The sequence below is a fragment of the Anneissia japonica genome, unplaced genomic scaffold (assembly GCF_011630105.1).
Source record: "Anneissia japonica isolate Jap-2015-1 unplaced genomic scaffold, ASM1163010v1 scaffold288060_len1141017_cov207, whole genome shotgun sequence".
Taxonomy (NCBI): Eukaryota; Metazoa; Echinodermata; class Crinoidea; order Comatulida; family Comatulidae; genus Anneissia; species Anneissia japonica.
This window is the reverse complement of record NW_022712486.1, coordinates 743,465-756,766: the sequence shown is the minus strand read 5'-3', so window position 1 is coordinate 756,766 and position 13,302 is coordinate 743,465. Positions and strand designations below refer to the sequence as shown.

The following is a 13,302-nucleotide window of genomic DNA, read 5'->3' as shown; positions in this document are numbered from 1 at the left end:
TTTAGGGAAGGGGAGGGGGTGCGATCTCACCATCTGAACCAACTGCATCTGCCCCTGTTGTACCCTATGAATATGACTGGCCTATCTTATCTGCTGCGTTCTCCATAAGAAAATTGTACAGTGATAATATTCATAACTTTCCATATTCTATCGTCCTGTTTTTTGATCAATTAATGTTGAAATATTGAATCCCGACACAATGGCCAGTTTTATGAATTATACTTTAATGGATGCCAAGTATCCACGGTTGTGGGATTTGTGTCGTGCAACTGTTGCTATGGTAATGCGCACATGTTGACCTGCACACGCTGATAATAATAGGCACTTCAGGCAACGGGACGGGAAGACGGGTGTGGACGGTGGTTCTGTGCTCATCAGAACACTAAGTTGGGCGCTTGACCCGAATTACCGTTGTTGTCGACGGCCCCACGTCCTCTTGCGTAAGGTACGTGCCTAATGTACTGAATCGTGCACTTCAGTCCACCCTTTTCCTGTAGTTCTGGTCTAACCGCGTTTGTCTATCATATAAAACGTGGATTTGAGACCCCCATGGTTATAAAATGTTACATTCACAGGCACGCAAATGAGGTGAAAATACCCCGACACACTGACGCCAAATGCTGACCTAATAAAATTTGAGTGAAAGCATGAACCTTGATTGGTCGACTGTCGGATTAAACTGTAGGCCTAATCATAATGTTCTTTATCCAATTGATTTTAATGCCACGGCGCGATGTTGGTGGCGTGTGGTTTGTTTTTATTTGTCACCACATTTTTTATTATTACGCGGCGGGATATTGAATGCAGAGGCTATTCTGTCACCACGACAACTACTATCACACTTGTTTATTAATTAATATTAAAAGTGATAAAATAATGTCAGAAAGCGATAGATCTTGAATTTATCAAATGTAATTTAACATTTATTCATTTTGGTATAGCCTACATATTATGGAAACAAAACAACACGATATTCCAGCTAATTTTCAGCGAACTAACACTTTAAAAATATATAGGATAGCCAAATACTGCGTTAATTTTTTCGTAATCGGCATCATAAGGGCCTAGTCCTACTTATTTATGAACTGAGCTTCAAATACAGTGCCGGTATTATAGACACGGTACCTAGCTCTAAATATTCATAAGCGATATGTTTAATGAAGATAACGTAATGAACAAGATGGGTTGACTGAATGATCAGATCAGGGAGATGTAAAAATTATTTTTTACATCTCCCTGATCAGATTGCCATACAGTTTTGATTAGGTGGATTAATGTTAATAAAATAAATTAAACAAATAAGATACCGTAAAACCTCGAATAGAAGCCAAATGGGCTTAATTTCAATAAGTCCATCTAAAAAAGAAGTCCCCACTTTAGTTTGCAAAAGTAATCTTGAAAAGAAGTCCATCTCGTAAAGATGCCCGTGGGCTACTAATAAAGATAGCATGGGCTTCTTTCGAGAATACGAATACATTCAGACTGTTATCTTTGATGGCGTGTTAGTATCAATATTATTTTATTGTGCTAGCATGGTTAAAATAAAAAAAATAAAAAAATAAATTAAACAGAAGTCTGAATTCCATTGTTGTATAATGTCGTATAGATTAATTCCAAAATTTACAGCATTCATTTAAAAAAGAATCCCACTCTTTAGTTTGCAAAAAAAGTAATGTCGAAGAGAAGCCCATCCGAGGGTCCTAAAATAACGAAGCTCAGGGCTTCGCGGTTTTACCAGGGGCGGATCCAGAGATGTCCGAAAGAGGGGGAAAACCGAAAGTGGTGCCGAACTAACCAATAGCACTACCCTACGACTAGGGGTACAATACTACTAGGGGTGCACTACCCTAGGGGTCCGCGAATTTTTTGTTTTCTAGACGCCTGAAAATAACCTCTGAAACGTTTTGGGCGTCTTTCTTCCATTCTTTTTTTTTTTAACTTTCAAAAAAAAAAAAATATGGGGGAGGGGGCGGTCCGCTCTAAATCAGCCCTGTTTACGGTATATCACAAAGAACAACAATTTTTATTATGCTCTGGCAGTATAACTTAAGTAGATATTTAATTTCAAATAAAGATCTTTATATAATATTTCATTGGGTTCTCTTAAGGTAATTCTGAAGTGATTAAGTGTTCAAACTAGGATTTCTTTTTGTTCCAAATTTACTTTACAAGCTGCAAACAAACGTCGATTCAAACAAAACACAGAAGCCTAATATCTTTCATGTAGGCTACATTGATCTATGACCTCTTCTAAAGAGATGTAGGCCTATAGTTAATGTAATAGGCCTAATCATCTGGCCTAATTAATTAAAGAAAAGTAAAATGGATAAATTGTGCACAAAAACTATTCCTGAAGATAATGAAGCTTGAAATAATGATTCAGTGACTTTTTTCCAGAGTTAATCTCGCCACTTAATACTATCTCACAAATGTGTCTTTTTTATCTTCAATCAAGTAGTCTGCTCATCAATTAAAATGATATGACGATGCTCTCGTGGCCTTTCCCTGATAAACCAGTTATATACATTACGTGAATTTACCTTGATTTCCTGTAGGCCTCACGTATGGTAGATTCAATGGCTTTAGGAAAACATATTAATTACTAAAACTATTAAAAAAAACCCAATTAATATTATTGCCTCTGCCAAATAGTAGTAACCCAATCAAGGTTAGAAAAACTAGGCAGATGTTACGCTCTTCTTGTAAAGATTTTTGCAGGAGAGGTAGAAAATAAAAAATCAGAATGTGTTTCATAAAATAGAAACCCCTTCCTGACCACGCAGTCAGACAGTGTAATCAGATTGAGAAGTGGTGTGTTGCATGCCGCCAATTTGGGGGACAGTGACCTCAACAGACTCATGAATGACAGGATCGTCTCAGTATAAAGAAGCCTTTTATATTGCTTGGGAAAATTATCTCTAAACAAACAACTCCCTCATCACAATATCACCATTACATACAGTGATGGTGCCACTGATCTGGGGTGGGGGCAATGTCCCCAATGGGACTGCAAGTGGGTGGGGCCACATGCGCGCCGATCGGTGGGGGACAAGGGACACACCCCTCCCACTTTTCACCAATCTTCTGTACTTAAACACCCACTTTTCAAAGTGAGTGGAAAGAACAACAATTACGAATGACTGTCATGAATTTTGTCTGTTCACTTTTCTCTGTTCCAAGTGCGGGACCTATTTCCGGACCAAAACCGAGCAAAAACGAATTTTTTTGTACATTTCGTAACCATCTAGGTAACCACTCCATCAATTTTATGGGTACAACGATTATCAGAGGCTAAATTTATTGTGAAAACAATGTAATGTACTTTGCTGAAATTGGAAGCGTGTAAACCTATAAAGCCAACATTTTTACAAACTCGGAAGTGCACAATTTCCATTACAAACGATTTATTCCTTTTGTATATTATTAAGACCCGTATACTAGTGTTTAATATTATCTGCATACAATTATATTCCTGTTCTTCCTAATTTCAAAAAATTATAGTAGCCGTTAATTAAACAATTATATAGCATTTGACACGGATAAGTCTATCTATTTCGGCTTACATAAGTAGTAATACCAGTTTAAGAACTCTGATGTTACGTTGACGTAATCTCTCCATGACGTCATGATAATAATAAATTAAGTAAATCACCTTTATGTTTGTATAATAAAAATTTTAACTATTGTTTTGTGTGCTTCCTATCTCCCTTTGTCCTGTTTGATCGTAAATCAGACAGTAGTATTACCACTCACAACAGTGTAGTCGCAATACTACTTGTACAAAAGTGAAATTGAAAAAGAATAGAAAAGGAAAAACCTCTTGATTTTAAAAGACTGTACATGCAAAGAGACTAAATTAGATTGACTGTTTTAAGTTTATCTTATTTGTTTGTTATGGTTCGTCACAAGCTAATCATTAGATAATAAATCATTATTTTTATAAATGTTAGTTTGCACGAAATATATAAGCAGGCATGATAATGATCACCAGGATAAATTATAAACCTTTTTATGAGTATTTCACCACCTGGACCTCAATAAAGGTTTGTGAAGGCTTCCTTGTTTTTAAAATTCTTCCCCCACCCCTTTCAACCACGGATCGACGCCCTGGGGGGGGGGGAGAAGGGTCACCAAGAACATATTTGATGAAAACTCAGAAGTGGTTAAAGGTTAAAAAAAAGTTTGGTTATGCCCCTTCCCCTCCCCACTCCCAGTTTCAAAATATTCAAAAACCTGTATCTCATTAATTAACTGCTTCCGAGTTTTTAGTCAAATATGCTTTTTGTGTGTGGATTTCAGATGTTCTCTCGACTTACTACAGCAGCTCAGAGACCAATCCGTGGAGGGATAGCATCTTTCTTGAAAGCCAAAACGGAATATGAGAAGCTGATGGAGAATATAGAGGGCTCATAGCTGAGGAGCATCCACCCACCAAGTCTATGAAGTAGTGGCAGCTGCATAAAAAGAGACAAAAGAGAAGAAAATAGACAAATTTGAAGTATCCAAGGCAGTGGTGGCGCTACAAGGGGTGAGGGCTAAGGGGCTGCATCCCTCATCGGGGAGGCTTCCCCCCACCCACACACTATTTTCTACATATTAGTAGATTAAATATAAGCCATTGAAACACCTAAATTGTCATTTTTTTTAGATTTGCCACCTGGACAACTTTTGAAAGATTTTGAGAGACGTCCGACCACGCCCACTTTACTCTCGTCATGGCTCTCCACCCACCTTTATTAACCCACTTTTCCATCCTTAAAATCCTCTCTTATTATTTAGAATTTTTAAATGTTATTACCTACCCACCTTAAAATGTCCATCACCCACCCTTAGTTTGTAACAGCTACAACCCTGTGCCGCAAAAATACAAAAAAAGTCCCGAAGGAAAAGAGTATTCGTAGGGTAAGCACAACTGATTTTCAGATTACTTTGTTTAACTACTGTATCAGTTTCGGATGGGTGTCTTCCTCAATCACACTTTTTTTTTTCACAAACTCCCCTTTTACTTTCTATTAAATACTGACAAATAAGCTACCAGCAAACAACCTGCGTTGAATATCTTGATATAGGTTTTTTTGCAGCTTTGAACAGAATGATACAGCTTCAGCTGTTGGTAAACTGTAGCTGGTCTGGTCTATCTCCTCCAGTTGACATCTTGATTAGGTGGTCTCATAGAGCTATTAAACAACTAGAGTGCTGACAAGATGGCGGAGCAATGCAGAGTTGTGTATGTGTACCATCCAAGATGGCTGCCGTAGGAAAGCGCCACCTTCAGGCTTAGTATACATATTATTACCATAAATAAGCCTTCTGACTGAATATGATTTCATTAATGATAATTAGTATTGATAATGACAAATTATTAAACTGTCGTAGCCAAAAAGAGGCCAAGTAGAGCATCTTATTCAAATATTAAAAAGAATTAAAATCGTGTACATTACACCCATACATTCCGTGAATAAATGAAACTGTTATTATTTATATTTATTTCTGAATTATTCATAATAAAGGCCTTTGCATGTTGTTAGGAGGAAACCAAGTTTCCTCCTAAACCCAAGTTTCCTCCTAAACCCAGTTGCCCCTTGACCAATATTGATTATTATTAACTACCATACCCTTCGAACCTGATTTAGAACTTATCTAGGCCTAGTAGTGAGCTAGCTAGCTAGCTAGGTAGATAATTTGTACAAAGAATTGAGTGTAAACTTTTTATTTTTTTCTATCTTGCAGTGCCCAGAAGTGTACATAGTTTTTCTTTTGCTTTTAAATTTATGTTTGCTGTAGCAGTTTAAGGACACTGCCTCTTGGAAGACAATCTTTGTAAAAAGACTGAAATGAATTTCCGTGAATAAATGAAACTGTTATTATTTATATTTATTTCTGAATTATTCATAATAAAGGCCTTTGCATGTTGTTACGGTATTGATATTGGAGAACTTAGCGACAAAATAGTGTCGAGTGACGATTTTCTCAAGTCCTTGAAGGTCAAAGTCAACCATCAAAAACAACTTATAGACGATCTTCAACAATATAGTCGATGGAATTCTTTACGATTCTTTGGGATAAAACAAGAGCAAAAGGAGGAAACTGATGATTTGATAATCAACCTAGTCAAAGAGAAGTTGAATATTAATCTGACCCACGAAGACATCGATAGGTCCCACAGACTTGGTAGGAGTACACCCAGTAGAGATAAGAATGGTCAACGTCCCAATCCTATACTGGTTAAATTTTGCTCATATAATAAGAGAAATTTAATAAAAACCAGGAAAAAACTTCTCAAATTATTACTCCTTATCAATATCATAACTTATATAATTTATGTTATGCTTCCTGATTGCCTTTGTTTCATTTTTTGAAGCTACCAATTTATTGATTGTAATTATAATAGTTTTGAAAGAAAGAAATAAAGAATTGAATTTAATGTATTAACTGTTAATTTTTATATCTTTATCTTTAAACTTGATGTATTTGGATTGTGAATATTGTACCAATTCACTGCGAGAACAATATCAACAAACCTTGAATAGAATTGAATATTAATTGAAAATATAATTTTCTTTTTTTTCTCCAATTTTAAACAATAATTTTGAAAAATGTTGAGGGCAGGAGTGGGGGGAGGGATGGGCCAGCCTTGAATCCACCACTGAATTCACTTTTTACTTACTTTCATTGCTCTCTTCAAAGAAAACAGCTGTTCCAGTTGTTAACCTGTACTCCCCCTTAAAGAAGCATTTGTCCAACTTAAGAAATGGATTAGGAGAGTTGACGCCCTGTAAACAGTACAATCAAAACATTTTAAATATTTTTTGTTTTTTCTTTACTGTACATTAATAAATGAATAATTTTTCTTTTAATACTAATTAATATATGAATATTATTTTTGGTTTTTTTTCTTTATATCAATAAATGAATATTGATATTGCACTCATAGGCTGATTCAAGGGGGGTCCAGTCAACGAGGGCCCAACCAACCAGGTCCCAACCAACCAGGTCCCCTCTATATTTTTCAAATTTGAAGAAAAAAAAAAATGGGAAGAAAAGAAAATTACATTCAAAGTTTTGGTCTGAGTATCATTTCCAGCCATCAAGAGGTGCCATAGACATAAAATGTTGTACTTCAGCCCCAACCATGGTGGATTACTGGTATTAATTTAAAGATGCCCATGACCACCTAACTGGTCTGAGATCAGGTCCAAAGCAAGTTTGAATGTGTTGGCAAAATTTTATTTAAAAAAGCATGTATAAGGCCCAATAAAAAAATTATTACTTAATCACCTTCATGTGCATGTCTTTTATTGTATTAAAAAAAATATATATAAATATATATATTTTTGAAATAAGAAAAATGTTTTCATTTTTTTAAGTAAATAGTTAGTAGATATTGATTGTATTATCTCAATCATGTTTTACTTTGAATATCAATGCACCAGCAAACAACCCAAAGGTGATATTTGGCTAATAGCAAAATAAAAAATAAAAATAAAAAAACCTTCCTCCCTCATCACTTTTCCAGCCTAGCTAGAGTGATAAACTAATCATTTTTTTTATAGGGCCTAAAACAATTTTCTGAACAACATTGTGCGATTACCTATGTAGTGATCAAAGTTCAAGGACCTGTATGTGTGTATGCAATGTTTGGGATAAACTATGGATTATTTGGATACTGTACTTACAAGAAGATGAATCTGTCCACTATTGTTTTTGAATTCCTCTGCTGTTAATCCAGAAAGCTCTAGTAACACATAGCTTTCCTGTATCAACAAAATATATAACACCTTTATAGTATTTAATGCTGTGCCATTATTATGAACTAGTAGTATACATTCACAAAAGTAACACATCATTAAAAAAAAAATTAAATTAGTCATAACATACAAGGTTTTTGCTACTTAAAAAATGCTGACCATATATTTTAAAGATTTTAGGTTGGTCAGCCTAGTGTAACACAAGTCCTTTTGGCCCTAGGCCTAATTATTACCTAATTATATTGAAGATAATAATTGATTCCTGCTCTACAATTCAATTCAATTCAATTCAAAAGAAACATTTATTTACTTCCTCAGAAAATCTTAGAATATTAATTATGGAAAATTATAATAAAAATTAAATCACATGTTTTTCATATACTAAAAAATAAAGATTCGTAAAGGGAAGAAGGCAAATGCCAGAAAAGATTTGAAGCAAATCTTGTGTTGGGCCAGCCTAAAATTAACAAAAACATAGCAACACAAAAACACAACGCAACAGCAGAAAATACAAAAAAAAAAAAATCAAATAAAGACCGGGAATCCGAGAGAAGCTGCTTGAGGTTTAGTATAGTAAGATACTGTATGTGGAAATTAATAATGTGCAAAAAGGTGATTTTTTAAAATTTAGCCATACAAATTTAAAGGGATTTAGAGTTAACAATTGATGAAGGTAGGTTGTTCCATAATTCGGGTCCAGAAAATCTAATATTATGTAACATAAATAATTCGTTTTGTGGGTTTGGATGTAAATTGATGAGCTAGCTCTTGTATGATGCTCATGAATGGAAAAGGTAGGTTTAAACATATTACAAAGATGATAAGGAAGAAGAAAATAAAGAGCAGAGTATACAAAAATAGATTGCTGTAATGCATTAATATCATAAATTTTTATTAGTTTAAAATTCAAGAATAAAGGAGAAGAATGAGACCGCGGTGGAGAGCCAGATATATAACCCTGACTGCCTTCTTTTGGATGGTTAGGAATTTGTTGAGGTTGGATGGGTAGGTATTTGCCCATACAATATTACAGTAGGTCAGATAAGGAAGGATCAGGAAGCAGTACAGTATACGTAATAATATGTTGGGAGGGATAAATACAGGTTTTAGCAGGTATTACTACAACAGCAGGTTGTTTCATTGTACAGAAAAGCTAAGATACAGCATAGTTAGTGCCTAAACTTAAGAATCACAAATATTAATGATCATATTCAAACTAGCCTAGGCCTAGGCCTAACCTAGGTCCAAGTTTCGTGATATGGAATGATGATACAATGTTTGAAATAATAAATGTAAAGTCTTTCATAACATTGTAACAAGAATGGACACTCGCAACGTCATCTTTATTTAGTTAGCCTAGGCCTCATGAATACAATCAATAAATGTCTAAACAATATACGTTGGTTTGAACATACGAAATATAATTATATATTAATATAATAATAATATATAATTGTTGACGCCCGGTTTAACCACTCCAGCAAGGCCTAGGCCTACGCGTAATCTGATTTAGGACCACGGCACGCCGACAACCCGGACGACGGTCGTGCTGCATGTGCTGTGTGTGGGCGAATTGGCTTAACAATAAATGAATGTTATGTCAGTATACGATCGTTCTAGTAGTCAAAATATGATTCAATAATATATAAATAATATAGGCACTACCGTCATCTAATAAAATGTTTAGTTGGCTATAAAGACATTACCCCTTCGTCATTAATATTGTTGTCTGCTGATGTATTCATCATCGTACCAGTGTCACTTGTTGCCATTTTGCATTCTGCTAATGTTACAACTTGAATAAACTTAATTTTATGAAGGTGTATTTTACATTTAAAAAAAAAAAATAAATAAAAATAAAATAAATAAAACTAAAAAACTAGTATTTACATTATTATAGTTATTATAAACATATAATTAATTTATAAACTATGGTTATGAGGTTAACTTGATAATTATTCTTTTTGGTGAACTGCCCTGGATGTGTCAGAGATCACATAAGTATGCTATTCGCACGACGGGCGACGACGCGCATGTCTGAACCTCTTGTACAAGTTCTATGACTTCGTGTTAAAATTTCCCAATGATTTAGACCTAATTAAAAAAAAATTTTCATGGAACTTACAATTCAAAATGTTCATGGAACTAAAGTTCAAGCGAGTCCATGGTAGCCCATTATACAGTAGTTGCAAAATCGTCAATGATGACGGCAGCTGGGAAAGAAAAAAGAACTTGAAGGAGAAATTTAAAACACGTGCTCGCCCATTGATTTCTCAAACGTATTTCAAGAATTCCAACATTCAGATATTTAAAAATACTTTTAGAACAACTTGATCAAAAGTTTTAAAAACAAACTTTAGGGATTGTTACAACCAAAACTCTCGCGGCATCTCTAAGAAATGCCAGAAATGGCACTCTCAGACATAGTAAGAGTCACTTTTCCCGATGTTATTTTTAATTTTCTAAAATTTTGGTTGTGTTAAAATTCAATTTTTTGAAAACATGAACGCACCAAGGCCGTAGCGCGAAAGGGACCAGGGGTGAAGCCATTACATGTTGCAGAACCATTTTAAAGATTTTAAAGGTTCTAATATTCGAATTTACTTTAATGCAGTGTACCCACGTCTCTTGCATTGTAGGCCTACTGGCCCATTATTATGAATTAATATTGAATACATTTTTACGGAAGTTACAATAATTGCTGAGTACAGTCTCTTCATTTTCTTGTTACGATGTTTTGATTGTTTTTTTCTTTGAATTTATTTTTAACATTGAAATAAATTATTATCTTTTTACTTAAGATTTTCGATAGTAAGCCTATAGGTTAATGGAGGAAAGAATTTTAAGTGTGTGTTATCATTGTTTACAGTACAGGCCTAATGATATTAAGCAAAACAGGTAGGATTGTGATTAAACCATGTAACGATTAAACAGCAAGTTCATGTTTAATTGCTTGTTTAAAGTCGGCTTCTCTCATGTAATGTAAAGCGTCTCCTTGATTTTCAGTTGAAAAAGAAGAATCTCTAGAGTCCAGAATTGAGAAGCAATTCTCATCAGAACAACAATAAAGAATTTGTATTTGTATTTCAAGTAAATCGGAGAACTCAGGATGCCCAGAAATAGCAGATGACGATCCGCTTTCTTCTTCATAGAGTGAATACAGGAGAGAGGCTACAGAGAACATACCCACCAAAACCCATTTTTAAAATAATCTGTATAAATGAATGGAAAATACTTTCCCATTGTACGCTCACGTAAGCATTCAGGTGTAATTAGATGAAAATTATCATGGAAGTAGACTAGAAAACATTCGTAAAAAGTATGTTGAGAAACCACGTGATGTTTCTCAGTTCAATTCCATAATAATGCATTATCTAAATTACTGTAACATTGTTTAGGGAACTGTCAACCATTGTCAAGCGACTACATTTTTTCCAATCACTTTTATTCATCAATATCTATACACATTAACATTTATACAAAATTGGAATAAATAAAAAGGAAAAAAAAACAACAAAAAAACAAACAAACAAAAAACCATAGGCCTACTTTCATTAAATAACACGGCAGGGGTACCACAAAATCAAGAACGTCACAAACAAGTTCTAACATCAAGAAACAACTAAAAAACAGAATAAAGAGAAATATCCAGCAGTTCTGAGCGTGGACCATCAGACGTTCCCAAAAAGCAGTGAAACAACGGGTGTCTAAAAGAACAATAGAGGTGGGTTTATCCGTTTATCCAATATGAAATAGAACTGCCCGTATTGTTTGTGCCTAGCCTAGGACACACCTAGTAACAATGTATTGTCTAAACTATTGGTGTCCATTTTTCTCAAATAAATAAGTTATTAATTGCAACATTCTAGTACAGACAATTTCTAACAATATGACCCCATCATATTATTTATCTAATTACAAAAGCTGTCTCTTATACACATCTGGCCTACTTTCATTAAATAACACGGCAGGGGTACCACAAAATCAAGAACGTCACAAACAAGTTCTTACATCAAGAAACAACTAAAAAACAGAATAAAGAGAAATATCCAGCAGTTCTGAGCGTGGACCATCAGACGTTCCCAAAAAGCAGTGAAACAACGGATGTCTAAAAGAACAATAGAGGTGGGTTTATCCAATATAAAATAGAACTGCCCGTATTGTTTGTGCCTAGCCTAGGACACACCTAGTAACAATGTATTGTCTAAACTATTGGTGTCCATTTTTCTCAAATAAATAAGTTATTAATTGCAACATTCTAGTACAGACAATTTCTAACAATATGACCCCATCATATTATTTATCTAATTAATTAAGATTTTCGTTGAAAAAACAAAATTCAAATGTACAAACTTAAAATATTTTAAGGATTAAAAAATCTTATTTCATATTCATTAATGTAATGTTAGTATTTATAAACATAGGGCCTACCTTCTTTATGTTTTCTTTGGTTTTTTTGTGTAGTGTAAACTAATATAATACTGTTCATTAAATTATTTTGTATAATATAAATTTCATATATTTTGGTATACTGTATTTACCTTTTCCTTTATTTTAGGCCAATGTTTTGTAAATTTGATTTATATTTTCTTTTCTCTTTTTATCACGGCCATGATGAAAAACAGCATGTAAATTGTTGAGTTATGTATTCGTGAAAAAATATAGTTTCACTACTACCCTGGGGCTGAAAGGGCGCCTGCAGCTGACAACCCGTACGCCTACAGGGACCGGACAGGTCAGATTTAAAGTTAGTAGGAGAATAGGTCTACAACCCACACCCATCTCAGTTCATCATGGTTGGCGCTAAGGTGAGCAAATTTTAAGAAAAAAAACAAAAAAAACATGGCTCATCTTATGCCCCGAAATACAATTTCATACTTTAAAATAACGAATGTCCTTCATTTAGTGGAGGGTCCATGGGGCAGCCGGGCTAAAGCCAAGGGCTCCGGAGTCTCAAGGGACCCCCAGCAAATTCAAATATTTCTTTTACAAACAAATAAGCAAGGACCCTTGCCAAGCCAAAGTCTGCCGAGTGATTGGAGCATACTTATTCTCATCACTATCGCCAGTATTTTGTTGAAACTTGAAAAAATTGCAGAGTGAGTACGGTTGACACACATGAGTATGATAGGCCTACATATGTTTTTTGTTTATAAAAATTTCCGCTTCGTCGAGGTCTGATCAGTCAAGCAGAACATAACAATGGTGAATCGACATTGACGGCCTTCAGATAACGCTGCGTGCTATAGTTACACTCATAAATACTTAGCACCCCCAAGTCAGACTGGGGCTCTGAACAACGTAGCATTCTTCTCATTCTGGCTTGGAGTAGGCCTAGTCCCGGAACAAAATCTCTGGTGCGGTGAAGTTTTTTGAATCATGACTTCGCATGGCCCAAAACTGTGCTTTTGGATGACAATAATAGGGATAGCAATCAAAATAATGTTATTTGGAAGGCTAATTAACATTTTAGTCCGACGACCTCGTCGTGGAGTCGGAGCCGAAGGGGAAGTCCCTGATCTCGCGTCATCACAACACTCGATGCTGATTGGCT

The 13,302-nt window shown here is 34.8% G+C and overlaps 1 protein-coding gene across 1 annotated transcript; it reads right to left on the bottom strand.

The window, feature by feature from the left end:
* Positions 1-6,581: 6,581 nt before the first annotated feature.
* Positions 6,582-9,547, bottom strand: LOC117107859 (general transcription factor 3C polypeptide 6-like). The gene is made up of 3 exons (XM_033249667.1): positions 9,455-9,547; positions 7,677-7,754; positions 6,582-6,773 (listed from the first exon to the last, which is right to left on the bottom strand). Exons 1-3 carry the CDS (start codon positions 9,518-9,520, stop codon positions 6,660-6,662), a joined length of 258 nt encoding a protein of 85 aa, XP_033105558.1. The 5' UTR covers positions 9,521-9,547; the 3' UTR covers positions 6,582-6,659.
* Positions 9,548-13,302: the final 3,755 nt, after the last annotated feature.

Bases quoted from the DNA above. Each gene is read 5' to 3' on its own strand.
- LOC117107859 (XM_033249667.1), bottom strand. From the start codon at position 9,520: ATGGCAACAAGTGACACTGGTACGATGATGAATACATCAGCAGACAAC. The intron at 7,755-9,454 runs GTAATGTCTTTA...TTGTTGATACAG, and splicing joins ACAATATTAATGACGAAGGG to GAAAGCTATGTGTTACTAGA. The intron at 6,774-7,676 runs GTAAGTACAGTA...TACTGTTTACAG, and splicing joins GTGGACAGATTCATCTTCTT to GGCGTCAACTCTCCTAATCC.